Here is a 20,988-nt window from a genome sequence, read left to right on the forward strand (position 1 = left end):
TGTGCCGTTTGAAGCAACACAAAGCTTTGCCCGGCCAGACAGACATCATGTTGATATCCACTGACAGGAGGATGTAAGCTGCGCTCTTTGTAAAACCAACCAAGCCAGTGTTTTACAGTGGAATCTAATTAAGGCCCTTCTGACTCACACACACACAAACCAAGTCAAAACACATGCTCGGGGGTGGATCTGAACCAATACTGTGCGGCAAAATACTGTTTTGTACTTTAAATGTGATTTATAGGTTTAATTTAACTCCTGTTTTTGAGTCCAGAGCCGTATGCAATTGTTGATTAAAATCTTCAATATCACATCTCTTATTATCATCAAAAATGCAACAAAGGTTTTATTTTGTATGCTTTACACAACAGCAGTTAAACATACAAAAAGAGTACTGAGGTCTTCAACTTTCGTCTTGGCCCTTTCCTACAGTGTGAAACTTAGTTCCGATACAGTGCCCTTGAAAGCTTTCCACTGTGCTGGCTTGTTGGTCCGGATTTGCAGAAAAAGCCTAACTCCATGCAGTGCTTGTCCAATAGCATTCTGCATGCAAATTAGACAGTACAGATCATCAAATCATGTGATCCAAGTGCAAGTTCATGTAAAGTTAAGCCTTGCAGTACAAGTCAGTGAAACACAGCCAGGTTCAGTCCTCCCTGCTCTGGCCTCTGCAGGGGCGAATAAAAAGATCCAATGAACCCCAAAGAAAACCACTTCCTCTGCTCCTTTAGAAGTATATGAGCGTGTGTGCTGTTGTGTGACTGTCTGCTGTCTGTCCACGGTGCACATGGTTAGCATTCAAAAGGACGAAAATTCAATAGGAAGTTAGGAACCACACAGTGAGCACTGCAGGGGCTGTGGCAGGAGTTTAGCTGAATCTACTCAATAGAAATATATATATTGGGAGAGAAATAGACTTCAAATTCTACCTTATTTTACACATTTAACAACAATTCAAATCCCAGTTCTCATTTGAGCAGCATGACATAGGACAAATGTTGAATGTTATTTAATGTTTAAAATGTTTTCTTTACCTTTATCAGTTGTATATTACTTGGTAAAATAAAAATAAAATTAATAAAACATATTATATATATATATATATATATATATATATATATATATATATATATATATATATATTATGTATTTGCTGTGCATTGTGCAATTTGGTTCAGTTACTGTATAGGGTAGTTTGCATGCAGAAATGTTCTCTCCTGACCAGCAATGTTTAGATATATTTAAGCAGGAGGTAAATCATTACAATACAACTATGATGACACTCAAAAGCATGACTATGTGCATTCAGCACACATATCCGAGTGGATACACAAAACCTTTGATAAGATAAGATAACCTTTATTGGTTGACATGAATTTGCAAAAAAATAGGTTAAAGCTCAGAGATTATGTATTTATCATTAATTTTGGCAAGTGTAACTAACAGGGCGCTCTATCAAATGCTTATATCTCTGACCTAGTTGGACACCATTAAAAGTGTGTCAATTACATCCGGTTGGTACAACCCTGTACCAGCCGGATGTAGCAATCTAAAGCATGTTCAGTGGAATATACTGTGTGAGTCAACATAGATATGTCTAAACTTTAAACAAAATTAAAAACACAAAACTGCTTGACACCAGAGACTACACTGTATAACCTGATTGTGACCAGATAACCAGGCACAGGTTTGTACTTTATAAGTGCATGACTCCAAGTATGCATGTTCCTGCTTAATCCCTAAAAGCAGCCCACACTCACCCAAGAATATTTTTAGTACTGGTCCTGGGGGTATCTGGGAAGGGGACCCACAAGGTCACGGTTGCTATCGCTGAAGTCACAGGGGAGCACAGCCTGATGGGATTGGACTCAGTGCATAACATTTTATTTAAGCGGTTACAGTACATAGTGTTCTTGCTTCTCACTCACATAATAATGATGAATGACACACACAGGCACATAACCGATGTCATTAAGAACTTAGCCAAATCATTCTAGTGTTAGGATTTCTGGGAAAATTCGAAAGATGTGAAGAATAATGAATGTGTGTAAAATAGCAATGCACGTGCGTCGTGCGTGCATGTGTAAAAAGTACAAATACATACCCGAAGTTTGAGTTGGACCGTCCAGTTTGGAGTCACATTTTGGAAGTGAGCAGTCTGAAAAAGATCAAATGAACAATAATCAGTACAAAAAGTAAAAAACAAAAAAAAGAAATACAATAAATACAAACATACATAAATAAAAAAATTTTTGGGAGTTTCCCAATAAAGGACAATATTATATAAATCCAACAGAAATGTGCCAGTGCACAGCATCTTTGCTGTTTCTAGCACTGCTCTTTTCAGGACTGAGATGTCTGATGTTCTTCCAGGGACCTGCTGTAGCCACTTCTCCAGTTAAACAATAAACTCAAATTTGGCATTTCTTTCTTCAAAACAACAATGAAAATATCATTAATATATTGATAATCTGCCCACCTGTGATTACTGTAGATAATATTGTGTTGAATTACATTTTACATGTACTTTACGTTGAAACAGAACTCTAATGTTTTTTCTTGTATATATATATATATATATATATATATATATATATATATATATATATATATATATATATATATATATATATAATATATATATATATATATATAATACATTAATATAATATCTCATGCATGACTAAGTGGACCAGCTGATAAGGAGTGAATCATTTTGGATACTCTCAGATCACACCTGGGCAATTATTCCAGAAATATGGGGAGTGTAAGTCACTTTAAAAGTATGATGCAATATCGTTAGTATAGCTCCAGTTTTTCAAAAGAGGTTTGATGAAAAACGCTCAGTGAGAACTGTGATCCTGGTCCAGGATCCAGAAAAGGGAATGGGCTTAGCTCCTCTGGCCCTGGCTGCTCCTGGACACCTTTCTCCAGCCTGGCATATGTTGCTATGAGGATTACAGAAAGCACCTGTTCACACACTCTTCACCTCAATACTAAAACTGTGCTAGGTTTGGTTTACGTTGTATGTACTTTATACCATACGCCATACGTTTTACAAATACATTTTATGACGGATAAAATATTATATATAATCCTGATCATTTGTAATGCTTGCAAGCTACAGTAATATTGACAAAATCTAAGCCTGCTAAGAACCATGTAAGCTTATGGGGCAAAATAGGATTTCAAATTTGGTCAACCTATTTTGTGTGGAGCCAGAGAGGCCGAGCTGCAGTTTAGCCCGTATAAGCCAAAGGAGCACCAAGTTGGCAGTATTCACGCGGCAGGGATCAGAGGCTGGTCTTCACAGCAAATGTTACTTAGTGTTACTATGTGCACAAGCGAGACAGAAGCTGCTTATACATGCTTGCAAGCACACTGCAGGGGGCACTTTCATTTAGCCAAAACTAATGCTGGGTCCTTTCAGTTGGGAAGGAAGCAACTGCCCAAAGGTATATGGACAAGTATTTGCATTACCTGTAATGTCTTTGAACAAGTTTAGACAATTTCAATTCCCAATAACCAAATGTCTCCTGTAATCTAAAAGGAAGTTGATGATTAACTGTTTTGTCCACGCTTCAGGTAATGTGGGCAGTGTCCTCAGGATGTGTGTGGCTGGAAATGAGCTTCCTCCAAGGAGTGAGTGGGCCGTCTCTAAGAGAATGGAGAGTTCAGTCATTCATGAGGGTCTTGAGAATAAAAAGAACGGTCTTTCACATCAAACATCACAACTTCTTCTTTGCCCAGGATTCCTTCTGGACAGAAATCTACAGCTCTGCACTAATATATTGTCACTCTTGACTTGCTTCCAAGAAAGTGGTTTCAAACATTCTGAGTTAGTCTCAGAAGTATAAGGGTCACAACCTCACGGCTTCATTTTCAAAGACATGGGGGGCCTGCTTCAAGTACTGCATCCAGATGCTTCTAGTTACACGGAGAGGATATATGGCTATGAAGTACAAGTATTTAGACATCTGTTGCGGGGAAGGTTTGAGAAGAACATCCACAATATATTCTAATTCATAAGATGCTAAGTGGTTTACGTATACAGTAGGTATTTGAACAGATCAAGAATGAAACAGCATTGCTTAAAGGGACATGTTGTGCTAAATCAACTTTTAATAGTGTTTAAGAATATTGCAATTGTTTTCTCATATACCCACTCACCATTGCACCGCCCCACTGCTCTTTATCTACTTTGTATTCCACTTTTTCTGTACTTAATGATACAGATATTCAGCAGCATTGCACAAAAACAAACTGCTGCTGCTATTGTGGCTTGTAGCTTTCAAGAGGTGGGCACTTTGTCGTGATGACGTTTACAATGACGTACCGTAACGAGGTGGAAATCAGCACCGCAGTTTCTTTTTAACATAAAGTAGCTGGATTCTTCAATTATTAAATCAATATTGCTATTTGAAATGTCCAAAATATAAAATAAGTATTCCCTTTATACAGAAGACCAAAGCATATTTCTGCCTTCTTTAAATTAACCTTGCAGTTTATCCCTTTTGTTTGGATCCAAATCTCAAACCCATTATGACGAAGCGCCACTAAGCCTATTCCATAATAGCACAGAAGCGCATTTTTCAAATAACACTGCAGCATTTCAATATCACTGTCCAGTATTCTAATCATATCAAGACATAAACAACCAGAGGCTCACTGCGATCAGCCACTTTGTCAAACGTGATTACATTTTGATACGGGGATCTGATTGCAATCATAAACTAAAGGAAAAACAAGACACTTTTGAATTCAAGAGAGTGGAGCAAAGGTATGAGGTAATGTCGAGTGGGAGGAGAGTGGAGGAGGCGACGAAAGCTATGAAAAACGCATTGGGATGAGTGGGAGTGCGCAGATGACTGATAGAGGCCCAGCTGATATCAGATGGGGGATTCGCGAGAGACACACTAAGACCAGCCCACAGCCAGTTTTATGACCTGGATCCTCCACTACCATCTCGCCATCCCCCTCTTGGTTACTTTGAGGGCCTAAGGCAATGTGGGTGGGAAATAATGATTTATACTTCACCGTGTGTGCATGGGCCTGTGCGCTCAAGAGGTAATCACGCTGTCCTGGAGGTTGCACTTAGCATCCTATAAACACATTATCAACCTATTGGGAAATCTTATGAATGGGGAAAAGGGCTGGCTTGTATCAGTGATGTGCCCAAGGAAGTATTTCACCAATTGCATCTGGTGATCAATATCCAGCATGCTGTGCATTTAGGTTTGCATTTGTTTAACATCCGTGAATCTGAATTGTCCCTTGTGAATGAATGTCAAAATGAAAAAGAGCAGATCTGGGTTGTCTCACTATTGCTGTATCATTGCAGGATAGAAGCAGGTCTGCACGCTCCAATATGAATATGAGACATGCTCATAAACACGCCAGATTTTAGCCATGAACAAGTTTTGATCTGGTGTCCTGCAAGACATTCAGCATACGTAGACGTTGAGGTAAGAGGAGAGAGGTAAGTGAGTGGAGCTGAGTTTGAGCCACCAACCTTTGGATTGGCTTACACTTGTTTTTGTTTTTTAATGTTTTTTTGGTGTGTGCATCCCATGGACAACATTTAATCGGTTGATATAGGGATATATACAGTATGCTTGGTTTAAACAGCCAATCCCGTGTCAGCAAAAGCATGTGGTTTGGAGTACAATTGACATTTAAAGGCCTGTCTTGTTTATGTCCAGGAAATTAATATTGAAAAAAAATATATATTATATATATATATCGTATAATTTGTAAAGGGCCAAAAACCAATCCAAAGGTTTAAATAGATTTGTAACCATCCACATCTGCCTAAGGCCCATAGATCCTCTACAAGACGGGACTTCATGTAGGTCATTACAAGTGTCATCCTGTGTATGGCAGTTTAAATCAATAATTAGGTCTAATAGAGAAGGGTGTGATGTGCTTGTATGGTGTATTACTGAGTGTAGAAAAGGTCGGAGTCTGTGATGACATCGATCCGTCCGTTCTGGCTGTAAAACAGGTAATTGGCTCGCAGTGCTACCTTCGTGATTGTCATCTTCATAAATCTTTCCACTAAATGCTTGCAGGCAATCTCAGACTTTATTGAGGATATTGTTTGAGTGTGTTTATAAAGAAAAATATTTGCTGTTTTTTCATGGAGTTCGTTGATTTATAGTCTTAATCCAACTGTCCAGTCAATCCCAAAACACTATCACTCCGTGCCTTCTCCTTTCCGCTGTGGTCCATATACAATCTTATAATCCTAATCAAATCCTTAGTGACTAATAAAACATTTGGTCAACTAAGACACCATTAGCTGATAAATCGAAGGACCACAACCCTAATATCAAGACAATATTACCTGTAAAAGCAGTGTAGCAAACCACAACATAATAGCCTTTGCTGACTGGACATTACGGCAGTGCAATAAATAGAATTTAAATTCCAATCAGCTCTCATAATTTGAAAGGTGTAGTCGCGTAATCGAACACTACCTCTCAATGTGAACCTACGTGTTTCATTGAGTGGAAAACTGGCCTCATAATTTGAATAATCAATCATTTAAATTATGATTTAAATAGCCGTGACTATATTTTTTCCCCATAATCGAGCAGCCCTACTGAACATTTCCCTTTTGCTTCTTGTTTGCAGTAAGGCAGCCCACATCTAGGAGTGCAGAAAATGCCATACGAGACATAGCCTTTAACTCTAACCAACTGCCAATTAGCTTGACCCTGGATGTAACCCAAAGGTTTCAGTCTCACAGAGAGAGGATAGGAGCAGCCTGCATTTTGCTGGGCAGCCCCACCCAAACCTCGTCTATATAATTTGATGAATGTTTGTTCCTGTAAGAAGCCCATTTCTTGTCATTCACTTTGACTTTCTTTTTGTCATTCTTAAACAGTACAAAATCAGTAGCAAAAGGGTTATTACGCTCAAAGTAAATGTACTGTACAGCCAGTTGCATGCACTGCTGATGTCCTCTCCACCTCATCTGCATGATTATATAAGATTTCTGCTTGGCTCAGAATATTACATTAGGTCATTATGCTTTCATTGACTGTGCTTTGAGAAAATTAAGAATCACTGCTCCATGAGTTGGTTCTCATTACAGCGTTCATTGCCACAGGTCACTGGGTTCGCTTTGTAGCTTGCTGTGCCATTTTAATTAATGAATCAATTCTATACTTTGTTCACATCACAGGTATCGATAATTACTACAAATCAAAGTACAGTCAAATCTCGGTGGATGAGTAATTTGATGCGTTATGGGCGAGTCATTGTTTTAAAAAGAAAATGAAAAACCAACCGCAAATGTTAAAAGACCTTTCAGGTGACAAGAATCAAGTATTTGGGGTTAGATATTATTGTTTTTTAACTTATATTGACAGAGAAGGTGTTTTTTTTTGTGCTCGTTCTTGTTTGACGTGGCTAATACCAGTAAATTCAGAGATATGAACCATAAACCAGGGCAACAAATCTGCAATCTGACAAACAATCAATTCTACCACACAATACTGACCTGTCCTCCGGCTCAGTTTCAAACTATAGGGACGTTGTTAGTTGGTCTTGAAATAGCACTGAAACTTTGTAATGGCTCACCTGCAACTTCTAGTGACAGTTATTTAATAATCATCCAGCTTGGAGCTTTTATGCCAATTGAGTTAAACAGTGGCTTGTGTTTAAATAATGCTATTGTATGGGTCTACTAAATGAATTACACATCACTCAAAAGGCTATTTATGGAAGAATACCGGTTAAAACCAGCTCTTATGGACAATGTCTCTAAATATACAGCCTACAAGACGAAATAGCCTTGCTAGTGGGAAAGTCATAATGGACTCATAAAAACAGCCCTTTCAGTATATCTATTATCACGGAGCAGATTCCAAAAATAAATATTTAATGGATCGGATTTTTTATGACGTAATAATATGCAGATCATATAATATGTAACGGGAATGATGAGATTCAGAAGATACATCTAATATAACAGAGCTTGATGTCTGGGCAGTCTAAGAGATTACGCTGTGCACTGACTGACGGCCTAAGGGTTAGGTTGAAGAGCAATATGCTTTAAGTTATCAGGAGGGGCTTCATGCATATGTAATTAATGCTAGAATAAAGGGGATGATTAACTATGTGGTGTAAAAACAGTGCAATATCCCAAACGTTTACCAAATCTCTATTTTACAACCCAACATAATTCCATACTATATCTAAGACTAAAACCTATTTCTGTCTCCATCATGAATACTGTATGAACTGAATTTACTGCTATACAAAACACCCAAAGAGCCCAACTACACCAAGAGCCAACTTTCCAGCCTGATACAGCACAGCTATAGGAAAATACACTGGCAGCCGTCCAGCCAACCAACCAACCGTAAGAGACTGTAATATTTGAATACAATCCATTTCGACAACATTCCTAACTGTCAGACTGGTAAAAAAAATGAAATAAAATAGAGGTAGAGGTAGAGGAAGCTATGCAGACACAGCAATCTCATGCCTGCTTCATGAATCTTGTATATGAACTGCACAATGGGAATTGTGAGTGTGTGTTCCTGTGTTTTAAGAGGTTGATGGGGAAGGGCAGAATCATGGCACAGGTGTAGCAAACAGAAACAGCTGAGCACCAGAGGGACAGCTGCTTTCTGGTGTGCATCAGTGGTGGTCCCGCGCCTCAGTGGTGACACCCAAGCCCCTCAGTACACTCGGCACACACATTTGACTGTGACAGCACTTCTGACAGACTCTATGTCTCTGTGCCAAAGTGGTATGAAAACATTTGGTGTTTTGATAAGTTATATTCAAAGTAATATCTAGACGTTTCAATGGAAAAGAGAGCAAACATGTCAAATAAACAAATTAAATGAACATCTGAGTAATAACACTTGGAAGCAGCCATTTCAGATTGCTATAATAAAACAACTGCTGTTCACAGAGCCACATTTGTAAAAATAAAATAAAAAAATAATAATAATAATATCAATAATAGACATATAATTCTTCAGCATCCTGGTACTTCCAGGCTACAATAGCAAAACAAGGCAGAGGACAGTGGATCCTGCATGTTATTATATATGTTATAGGCCCAGCGTCTCTGCCCGTGAGATCAATACAATGTGTTTAGTTTGAAGTGCTCAGTGAGGTCGCCAGGCCCATTTGTTATGATGATGCCGTCGTCATCAGACGGGCCCAGTGCGCGCAAGTGCGTCCTATCGGCGTCGCCTCCCTGACTATGGATGCTGCATGTTGTCACGTTCTTGCACGGTGTCGTTACATGTCCACAATAACGGTGTTACCGAGCACAGAGGGCACGGGGGGGAAACACAGCATGATGTACAATCAGCCATGACGAGATAAAACAGGAGCTGCAGCGTCCACACCTCAGCCTCCCCCTCGGTCCGAGCCGAAACGGGGTCACCATGACTGATCATCAGAAGCACATTACGGGGGAGGTGTTGTCATCAAAGACTGCAGGATGACATGTCACCAGACGGATCGTGGTTCAGCTCTCATCTGAGGCTGGCTCTGTGGCACATGCACCCGCGAGAGATCACACAAGATCCACCACTGCTCCAGCTATTTCACTCTCCCCACGGTCACGCCGACGGCCCCCGTAAAGCCTCCCCAGACCCCTTTTTACAGACTCACCGGATTTGAAAAACGCCGCTATGTCTGCCGCGTCCTTCGCAGCGTCTTCCAGCCCCTCCGCTGCGCTCATGGCTGCGGCCGCACGCACCGCGACAGGAGAAATCCACGCACGGGCTTTCCCCCCCCCCCCCCCCCGCCAAAACGCTGTCGCGACGCGGTTCAGAAGCAGCACGGAGCCCCGACGCCTTTCATTGAGACAGACCCGGCCGTGCAAGCTGCGCTCCCCTCAACAAGCGGCAGACCTCCTCCTCCATTTTGGCCGAGAATGGAAAATCCTGGCGACCGATATGTGGCGCTCCCGAGTTTGGGACGTGAGGCAGGAGAGGAGGAGGAGGAGGAGGAGGAGGAGGAGCGAGGCTGAGGTGAGGAGGGGGATGAAGCAGCGAGAGAGAGGAGGGCTATTCCGTTTTTTGGGGGGTGGGTGTGGGTGGGATATCCTGGGATTCCGTTGTCGGATGAGGGGGGAGAAGGTGGGGATTGGTGCATTGTGCGCACAGCCCGAGTGGCGCTCATCAGCTGCAGCCCCCCAGCAGTAAAGCCCCCCCCCCCCCTGCCCCACACACTGCGGTGCTGATGCGGGTGCGGGCTACGTGGGAGTCGTTGCTGCTCATTTTTCATTTCTTATCTAGATGTTGTTGGATGATGTCATTGGAGCAGGGGTAAAGCATACAGAAGACATCTGGTGATCTCTCTCGTGTCTGATGCAGCAGTGATGCTCTGAGACCACTGCAGCCACTCAATAAAACACATCAGAATATACCAGGACCAGGACCTGGAACTCATACTGGTTTATGGGATAGTAGTGGTATAAAAGACCCTAGAGCAGGTCCATGAGGTCATTTTCCCCAACTATCTAACCCAGTTCACAGGACAGCTGCTGTTGTGTCATTGTCCGGCGTGCGTCTGCCACCTAGCGGCCACCTCCGGATAGTGACTGTTCTGAATCTGAAGTGATGATATTTTGGTAATAGATATAGATATAGATATATAGATATAGAATAGATATAGATATATAGATATAGATATAGATATATATGGATGTGTCATGATTTACATTGACAGAGTTCAGACGTGATTGTAAATGCTACGGCAGCAGTGCGTGAAAGGTGCATCTACTGCGCGTTTAGTCGAATGCCTAAAAGTCACATTTTGCGCTCTGTCTCTCTCAATCTCTGTCTGTTTCTCTCCCTCTCAATCTCCCTCACAATATCTCTCTCTCTTTCTTTCTTTCTTTCTTTCTTTCTTTCTTTCTCTCTTTCTTTCTTTCTTTCTTCCTTCCTTCCTTCCTTCCTTCCTTGCTTTCTCTCTTTCTTCCTTTCTTCCTTCCTTTCTTTCTTTCTTTCTTACTGTCTGTCTTTCTTTCTCTCTCTCTTTCTTTCTTTCTCTCTCTCTTTCTTTCTTTCTTCCTTTCTCTCTCTCTTTCTTTCTTTCTTCCTTTCTTCCTTCCTTCCTTTCTTCCTTTCTTTCTTTCTTCCTTCCTTCCTTTCTTCCTGTCTTCCTTCCTTTCTTCCTGTCTGTCTTTCTTTCTTTCTTCTTAGATCGCGTCCTTGGACATAAGGTTTGGTGCATCCATGTGGTATTTTCTAAGCACAACAAACATATATAATATTTCTTTTGCCTGCTCAGTAGGAGCTTGTGTACCTTGTAACCTGAGACTTGAGAGGAGAATTAATGTGTAACTTTGTCTAGCGCCTCTGACTTGGGTACCAACCCCACTGCCGCACTCCGTTACCATAGAAACGACTAACAACATACCGTGATTTCCACAGTGTCGCTTGCGTGTTTTATGGGATGCAACCCTTTTCTTTACCATCTTCAAGACCAAGCACATTTTACAGTGATTGTTACACATGATAATAACTCGCTGTAGCTGAGGGAAGAACGACCTACAGAGGAATGTTTGCGCCATGACGTCGCTGAACTCACGCACCGCTAAAGTGAGCTACAGGAACAGACCTTGCCAGATTGCTGCCCCTTCTGAGATATTCAAGGAGATCCAGGTTGGACTTTTCTTATGTGTTATTTATTCGAAAATAAATCATAAGTGTCTATTGCACTGCTTCTTTTCTGCTTTTTTCTCGTTTCTTTCTTTCTTTTCCTTTCCTTTTCCTTTTTTTAAAAAAATAATCGTCCAGCCTAATGTGTATTTAAGCCTATAAAACAACTCTGAGCCTTGTTGGTATGTGGATTAGAAGCACTTTGATATCACACACCTCCTTTTAAGCCATGATGAGGCTCAAAGCAATGGCTCATGTGTGTGTAGACTGAGTATGTCCACAAGATGGCGCCACATACAGGCACTTAAACTTAAATCAGAGCAGAAAAGCTGTGAGATGCAAGTACCACACTAATAAGATAAAAAATGCAGAGAAATATAGCCTATGACTGGCATGTTACTGAAATCTACCATAATTGTCTAGCAGGAGGGTTGTGTTCAGGAGAGTTCTTGTCGTAGACCACTTTTGTTTGCTTTCTGTGAAGTAAATGGCTGCACAAATAAAAAATAAAAAAACATTGTAGAAGTTGTGCTTTCAGCTGCCTGTTTCAATACTAAAAAATGCATTATTATTTACTTATTCATGGTACACCTGCAACCTGGATAACCTGTCAAAATGCTGAAGGATATTTTTATTATTAATTCAACCATATTTCACTTCCCCCAGTGAACAATTCGATTCGGGCGATAGCTTCTCCATCTGTCCAAATGATGAATAACAATTATCTGATAAAATGTTAAAATTGTATGAATAACAAAGGCTTTATTTATGGGACTGAAATAGACTCGTTTCCATTCAAACCAATGTTGTTGCTAAAAATACCAACGTATGTGAAGTGCTTCCTGTAAAATTAACTTTGGATGAACTCGCGAGTACAGGTATTGTTTTCTGCATGCCATTAATATTAAATTAGCTTATAAACACAACTGCCATAGTGTGGGTAAAAAACACAGCCCCTTAAGCAGTCTGTTAGCAAAGACAAATCAATAATTCGTCCTGAAAACAGAAAGCTGTGTTTCATTTAACGTCAATGGCGTCTCTTACTGATTTTAAAGATTTAAACGGTATCATTTTTCATTTTTTCTTGCAATGGTGATATTTAAACATCTGCTTTGTCTGTGTCAGCGTGGGTCTCTTCGGGGAGAGCGTTGAGCCTCTTCTGTTTCTTGCTTCTGTTTCTTCCAGCTCTCACCAGCCCCTCATTTATAATTCACTCTCACTCTCCTGTTTCACTCTAGTTCCCAACTAGACAGTCCGACACAGAAAATCAGTCATGGCTGTGTGAAAAATTGATGATCAAACCGCTTTTAAATGCAAAGCCCCACAATCATTTATTCAATATCAAACCATCAGTGGGGTGAGCGGTGTCCCTCATCTGCAGGACACAGAGGAGCCAATCTGCGTTTCACACTATTTACTAGCCTCTGTGGCAAAGTTTTACTTGAAGAGCATTTATGACTTTACACCAGGGCAGCTATTCAGTTTAAGATTCATGCTTATGATCTTTTTAGTGCACATCTAAAACGAGAACAGGACAAGATGAGACTGAAGCAAAGAATGCACAGGATTTGCAGTACTTTCACCTAATTACCACACAATACTCGCATGCATTATCTGATCTACTTATTTATCATTAGTAAATTGCATGTTTTTGTTTGAGCAGTAACTTAATGTTTCTTCTCATACCCCCTAATGCATCTATCTGTTTCAGTGTAGAGCTTTGGAAAAAGGTCTTTCTCTGCCTTGTCTGTCATTGTCAATAGAGCATGGTAAGGTGAGACTTGATAATGCCCGTACAGCCGGGTGGTCATGCGACACCATTGCCCCTTTAGGAGGCACACACATAATTTCAGGGCAGGTAACCTTTCTCACATGGCAAATAAGAAGACTGATTGTCCACAAACTGCAGCAAAGACGCTTGTTCTGTCTCCTTGTCAGTGTCGTAAGCTGTAATTCAGTATTGTAAAGAAAAGCGGCGCTAATTAGGGAGCTGAAAATGCCTTGAAAAGAAGTGTCAGTTTGAAAGGACTTCAATGATGCTGCATTTTACGGCAGACTATCAGAACAAGGTAAGCTGACCCAAGAGTTCTGAAGTTACAGACAACTTGGCTTCTTAGCTATCTGCTATGTAATTCATGATTCATGTGACGGGTTTAGAAACTGCACTAAGCATATCGAAATCGAACTGGTGAATGCAAATAAGGACAAGGGATCTTATAATGTTTCAGTGAGCTCTGTCTTTCCGTCCTGCACAGAAACGAGATGCAAATGTGTTTGTAAGTTATATGTTATGGTCAAAGTACCGGTAATGTGTTCACAGATTTAAGTTGAAGAATAAGAATTGATATGGCAAAAAAATCATCCAATATTAAAATGACTAAATAACAAAAGTGTTGGCCAGATGACAAAATATGCTTGTCTCAGTGACATTTTCAGTGTTTGATTTTCCAACTTGTTTTGTTGGTTAAATTAACAATTTCATGAGGTGACTGCTGGTGTGAAATTAAGCTGTACAAAAAATTGAATTTAATTGTTTATCATAATTTTCTAGTTCCAAAATCACAATTTCAGTTGTATTACAACAAAGCGTTATGGTCTTTGAGAAATAATAACATAATAACAGAGGCTGACCAATAGGAGGAGTGAGTGTGTCACTGTCATAAAATCAGAAGCATGATATGACAATTTACCCAAAATAAAAGTCACTAGAATCAAGCACAATCTAGTTTGCAATATTCAGACAGATAATATAGCAATCTATCGAAAAAGTTCAACATGTGCTGTAAATGAGATTATATTGAGTATTCTGTTCTTTTTATTTTTAATTATTTATTGCTGTTTTTTTATACTCAATATTTCAATTCTGCATGTCTCCAAAACAACAATTCCGTTAAACAAAGATGCATAGCTTCCAGTTGGTTCATCTCAGCGCTGTCCGCTGTGCAAGCTCTGATAGGGATGGTCACTTAATGGGTGAGAGTGTCCGGTCCGCTGTGCACACGCTAATGAGAAAGTGATATGCCTTGAAGACCAGATATGGCAAACTTTGCACCAGGGATGTGAAGATCAATCTCCACTATGTATGGGAAGATACTCTGGAAACGGATTATTGGTAAAGTGATTCAGGTAGGATGACTGGCGTTATTTGAACATAGGTACAATTGCTCACCTTTACAGCTGCAGAAGGACTCCAGTGTACACGTGGCTGCATGTGTGTGTGTGTATGTGTGCCACCTTTTTCTGCTTTCTGACTGTGACAAGGCAAAACAACAAGTTTCTTTTTGCACATTTTCCTTCACAGCTGTGCGTCAGTCATTTGAATACAGCAGTAAGCCTGTTACCGGCACAGTGGTCTTACTTTACTTTAGTTTAGCTCAGGGTGTGGCGTCATTTTACTGGAGCTCACAGCTGAATCTATCAAGTAATTTCGTTCTGAAAAAAGGGTCTGTCAGAGCGTGTTTTTTGTGTTGTTTTATTATGTGACAGGCTCATTGTAGTCAGTGTTTGAACTGTCTGCCAAATATGACTTCTTTGCTTTTGTTACAGTTTGCATTTGTGTGAAACTTGGGTTTTTGTTGATGTTAGGTATGGGTGGGCGACATTCATATCCATCTATGCTTTTTTTTGTTTTCAGAATAACACTATTCAGACATGTCAATCTCACAGAAATGTGCTAATACATGTCTTTAAATGTGAAAATGACTTATAACAGTGCAGAAATATTACTCACTTATTATCTTAATTTCCATTTTTCATAATCTCTTTTTATACTATTTTGATAATTAAATAATAATTTCTGAACTAAGCACTGGATCATTATGTGCTGAGAAAAACTATTTTGATAAATAATTCAAGATGTCCTCAAGCGGCATTTCTTTAGCTTCATCTGGCCTCTCGTGCTCTAAGCAGCAGACAGTGGTTCAATGGTCTGTTGTGTCCTCTGGCAAGACACTTCACCCACCTTGCCTGGTAAGAAAGCGGAAGATGTATGAGTAGTAAATGGTGGTTGGAGGGGCCAACAGCAGCCTCTCTTTTGTCAGTCTGCCCCAAGGCAGGTGAGGCTACAGAAATAATTTAACACCACCAATTGTGGAGTAAAAGATAAATGACAGTGTAGCGCTTTGAGAAGGTTCAACAAGCCTGCATTACAAGTGCAAGACATTATTAATTATCGTTATTATTATTATTAATCAATTAATTGAAAGAATAATCCCCAGATTACTCGATTCCAGCCCTACTTTGTTTTACTGTTCACAGCTGAATCTATCAATGTCTTTTGTTTTGTAAAAATGTCTTTCAGAGCTTATTTTTCTTCTTTTATTACGCATGTCTGTCAAAAATGACTTCTTTGTTTTTTGTGTATTATTATTTTTTTAGATCAAACTTTGTAAAAATAAGAAAAAGTGTGAAACTTTGACAATTTCCTTTTTTTATGTTAGTTTACAAGTATTTTGAGGGTCTTTTTCTGAAAAGCATCTGAAAAATCGATGTTTAAAGAAAAAAAAAAGATCTATTCATGTCTTCTTTGTAAAACGCATCAGAACACTAACCCCTGTAGAGTATTCTTGCACTTTTCAACGTATACCCTTAAGGAAGGCTCAAAATGACGTCAATGGAAGTATTTTTAAGCACAGAATAATTATTGCAGTCGATGTTTCTTCTCACCAGACTCATGTAAGGCTAAACGAGCGAGCTGGAGCTGCTGCCATGTTCAAGCAGCCTCATCTAATTTATCGGTCGACCTTGTTCTTGTGTTACTAAGCAGCAGTACTTAGCAACATCATTGTGGCTGATTTTAGTGTCCCAACATCCTGAACCAGAGGCTGCAATAACAGTATTCATGTGTCCCACCATTTGTTCAGTCTATACAGTGTAAAATGGGCAACGTTCGGTGTATTCTGGAATCCGTACAATCTAAAGCTAAAATCTGGAACTTATTGCTTGTTGTATTGTGTTTAGCAAAAGCTGAAGGAGGAGCGCGAAGCAAAGCGGGCACAACTTGATGGGAGACATGACTACATTTTCAGCATTGTGGCTTTATGCCTGGGCCTGGAAAAATCAGATGTGGAAGATGCCATACTGGAGGGGAACCAGGTATAGTGTTGTTCTTGTTCATTTATTTATGGTTTATTATCCATGTGGGCGTGGCTCAGGTATGTTCTTTTCTCTTCCCAGATTGAGCGCATGGAGCAGTTCTTTGTGTCCCAGGGCCTCCCACATCTTATGTTTTACTATCAGGATACAGAGCCTGCTGAAGCTAGTAAGTATTGTGTTTTAAGAGTATGTGGCAGGTTCCCGTGCTTTTCTAATCATGACTTAGTTTGGTGGCAGTTTGTAAAGAAACACATTAAATAACACAGGAAATCACAGGAAGTATATTGGACTGAAATTAACAAGGCACCGTAGACTACACCACCACTGTAGACTACACCACCACTGTAGACTACACCACCACTGTAGACTGTAGACTACACCACCACTGTAGACCACACCACCACTGTAGACTACACCACCACTGTAGACTGTAGACTACACCACCACTGTAGACTACACCACCACTGTAGACTGTAGACTACACCACCACTGTAGACTACACCACCACTGTAGACTACACCACCACTGTAGACTGTAGACTACACCACCACTGTAGACTACACCACCACTGTAGACTACACCACCACTGTAGACTGTAGACTACACCACCACTGTAGACTACACCACCACTGTAGACTGTAGACTACACCACCACTGTAGACTACACCACCACTGTAGACTACACCACCACTGTAGACTGTAGACTACACCACCACTGTAGACTACACCACCACTGTAGACTACACCACCACTGTAGACTGTAGACTACACCACCACTGTAGACTACACCACCACTGTAGACTACACCACCACTGTAGACTGTAGACTACACCACCACTGTAGACTACACCACCACTGTAGACTACACCACCACTGTAGACTACACCACCACTGTAGACTGTAGACTACACCACCACTGTAGACTACACCACCACTGTAGACTACACCACAACTGTAGACTGTAGACTACACCACCACTGTAGACTGTAGACTACACCACCACTGTAGACTACACCACCACTGTAGACTATACCACCACTGTAGACTACACCACCACTGTAGACTGTAGACTACACCACCACTGTAGACTGTAGACTACACCACCACTGTAGACTACACCACCACTGTAGACTACACCACCACTGTAGACTGTAGACTACACCACCACTGTAGACTACACCACCACTGTAGACTGTAGACTACACCACCACTGTAGACTACACCACCACTGTAGACTACACCACCACTGTAGACTGTAGACTACACCACCACTGTAGACTACACCACCACTGTAGACTACACCACCACTGTAGACTGTAGACTACACCACCACTGTAGACTACACCACCACTGTAGACTGTAGACTACACCACCACTGTAGACTACACCACCACTGTAGACTACACCACAACTGTAGACTGTAGACTACACCACCACTGTAGACTGTAGACTACACCACCACTGTAGACTACACCACCACTGTAGACTATACCACCACTGTAGACTATACCACCACTGTAGACTACACCACCACTGTAGACTGTAGACTACACCACCACTGTAGACTACACCACCACTGTAGATTACACCACCACTGTAGACTGTAGACTACACCACCACTGTAGACTACACCACCACTGTAGATTACACCACCACTGTAGACTGTAGATTACACCACCACTGTAGACTGTAGACTACACCACCACTGTAGACTGTAGACTACACCACCATCCAACTACATTTCAGAACGACGTGTTTGGGCCATGGACTTAAAACTACAATGCCATTTTATGGATTTAGCCCTTTATTGCAGAACTACCTCTGCCAATGTCACATGATTAGTGCTCGATAGTCGGGTTCGGAGGGACGGAAGTGATCTGGTTGCCACGGTAACGAGTCAACTTCTGTTACACTGCCTGATTTATGAGATACATTACAATTCTCTTAACGTAAACTATAACCTAACTCTAATCTTACTTATTTCCCTAAACTTCATAACTTTGCTTGACCAATCATAGCCGACCGTCCCTCCTCTGCACTCTAGCATTAAACACATCTGCTGCTCATGTCTAACCAGGACATAACATTATAAACATTGCCAAACTGGTCAAACTGGGAAAAATAGGCAACATTTGTAGTAAAATCTTTAAATATAATCATGTTCACTCTGTTTTAGTGACAGTCTAACTAACCTCTCGTATACATTTGAAGCTCGGTTTGTGCATTTGTCTTATTGTAGCGTGTTTGAGTGCGGATACTTTAATGTTGCTTCTGTCTCAGCAGCAGCAGCAGCAGCAGCAGCAGCAGCAGAGCCTGTACCTCTGCCGCCTGTTGTCCCGCAGCCTAACACCACCAAGAGGCCTCAAGTCTTTGTGACAGACGGCAGAGACGTAGCCTTGACTGGAGTATGTGTCTTCTTCACTCGAGCCAACCCTTCGAAAACAATCACCTCAGAGAACATACACCGGGTGAGTCAGCCGGCAAAATGTGGCAAACCAGTCAACAACTTTAGATTGTTTTCATCTACATCAGAGTGTAAGACGCAGTTGAAACATGTCAAGGTCGACGTCTGATATAGAAGAAAAACTAAATGAGTTAAAGGTTTGAGTAAATGCTGTTTTGTCAGTCAACATTTTCTGTAATTCAATTAAAAGATGAAGCTATAAATTTGTGCGTATAGAGCGGAACTTTACACGCACTGAATATAACAAAACGTTACAAAATAATGTATGACAAGGCAAGTTTATTTGTAGAGCACATTTCATACACAAGGCAATTCAAAGTGCTTCACACAGCAGGAAAAATGCATTAAAATCACAAAGAAATTACAGAAACATAAATACAATAAAATTAACTAATTAAATACAATTTAAGTCATAAAAAAAACTGTTTTTAGCTTAGATTTGAACATTGTCAGAGTAGAAGCCTGTCGCACATCTTCTATTATTTCTATTTCTATTCTATTCTATTCTATTATGTATAGGCCCATGTGCATTGCTTTCCACAACATATTCATAACTCCTCATGTGCAGTTGTACAGCACTTTTGATAATAGCAAGCAAACAAAGCAGTGTCAAATTTAAAGTGTGCGCGCTCGCCTTGTGTTCACAGCAGTCTTTCTTGGAGACCTTTTGTTTGCGATTAATGGCAAAGACAGTTTCCGTTTCCAGAGCGGGGGGCACAATAGGAGGCTTGACATTATCACAGTGATACCATAGGTCAGTCTAAGCAGTGTTATTGATTCTTGTTAATCACCTACTGTCAGCCACGGAGCTAATGACCTACACAGATCAGCCATGTAACCAAGGCTCAATGATACCTACAAGCTCAAAGATCAGGTGATGAGTATAATGATCAGCTGGATAGTTTTCCTCTTCGGCAACGTGCTGTCTGTTTGAAATGTGTTTGCCGCCCCGACAGGAGATGTTTGCTGCTCTAATGGTTTGGCAAGACCTAAGTGCCTCCCGGTTTTATACAGACTGTTTGATTTTAGGATGTAAACTTCAACATTTTGGACACGACTGAAGGAGGCCTATTAAAAAGTGTGGAGCAGCTTCTCGCCGAAATTTTCATCCCGACTTTGAGGAAGATGAATCATGGCTGGGGAGAACTGGCCAGTCCTCAGGCCCAGACTGTCAAACATGACTTCATATCATCATTAGAGAGCTTTGTAAATGTTCTGGTTGGAGCACAAGAAAGCCTGCAAGAAAAGGTAACACATCATAGCCTGTTAGTCTCATTCTGTATAAATGCTGTCAATCTTGTAGTTTAGACCGCTACAGAAAAGTTCTAAAATGCATGTGATTATTGTATTAGTTTAGCAGTTCAATACTTAACTTTTTCATGAAGATTTAATGCTCTTTTGTGTTTGAAACGTGCACAACCGTATCGTACTACTAAAACATAAATCGCAGACGTGATTGAAATAGAAAACTTGTACTGCAATGTATCTTTCCGTGCCTCAAGGATACATCAAGTGATTGTATTGATTTAAAAACGTCCATATTCACCAGTAGAAAAATAACTGCGATGTTTGTTTGTGGTGTGGCTGTGTTCCAGGTGACATTGAAGGAGTGTGACACGCTTGACCTGCGCGGGATGAAAACCCCAGCGGACTACATGGCAGCCGCTCACAGCACCGAGACCACGGACAAGATAGAGGCTTGCATGAAAGTCTGGATTAAGCAGATTGAACTGGTAAAACATAAGGACTCAGGGGAATATATATTAGATGCATTGGAGTGTTTTAAGG

At 40.6% G+C, this 20,988-nt stretch overlaps 2 protein-coding genes across 3 annotated transcripts in view; one reads left to right on the forward strand and one right to left on the reverse strand.

Moving 5' to 3' along the window:
* The window catches only part of triob (trio Rho guanine nucleotide exchange factor b), a 77,031-nt gene extending 67,296 nt beyond the window's left edge, over positions 1–9,735 (reverse strand). For both annotated transcript variants that reach the window (XM_072460856.1, XM_072460858.1), the window contains exons 1-2: positions 9,646–9,735; positions 2,105–2,158 (exon numbers count right to left, since the gene is read on the reverse strand). In XM_072460856.1, coding sequence (XP_072316957.1) covers positions 2,105–2,158; positions 9,646–9,715 — 124 coding nt within the window. In that variant the 5' untranslated portion in view covers positions 9,716–9,735. The remainder of the gene's footprint in view (positions 1–2,104; positions 2,159–9,645) is intronic.
* Positions 9,736–11,552: 1,817 nt separating this feature from the next.
* Positions 11,553–20,988, forward strand: part of dnah5 (dynein, axonemal, heavy chain 5) — a 47,218-nt gene continuing 37,782 nt past the window's right edge. Inside the window, exons 1-7 of the mRNA XM_072460920.1 lie at positions 11,553–11,645; positions 16,602–16,736; positions 16,818–16,902; positions 19,017–19,039; positions 19,079–19,204; positions 20,230–20,448; positions 20,796–20,933. Coding sequence (XP_072317021.1) covers positions 11,553–11,645; positions 16,602–16,736; positions 16,818–16,902; positions 19,017–19,039; positions 19,079–19,204; positions 20,230–20,448; positions 20,796–20,933 — 819 coding nt within the window. The remainder of the gene's footprint in view (positions 11,646–16,601; positions 16,737–16,817; positions 16,903–19,016; positions 19,040–19,078; positions 19,205–20,229; positions 20,449–20,795; positions 20,934–20,988) is intronic.

This window comes from Eucyclogobius newberryi, unplaced genomic scaffold, assembly GCF_026437365.1.
Source record: "Eucyclogobius newberryi isolate DKJ021-1_F unplaced genomic scaffold, fEucNew1.0.hap1 SCAF_3, whole genome shotgun sequence".
In the NCBI taxonomy this organism is placed as follows: domain Eukaryota; kingdom Metazoa; phylum Chordata; class Actinopteri; order Gobiiformes; family Gobiidae; genus Eucyclogobius; species Eucyclogobius newberryi.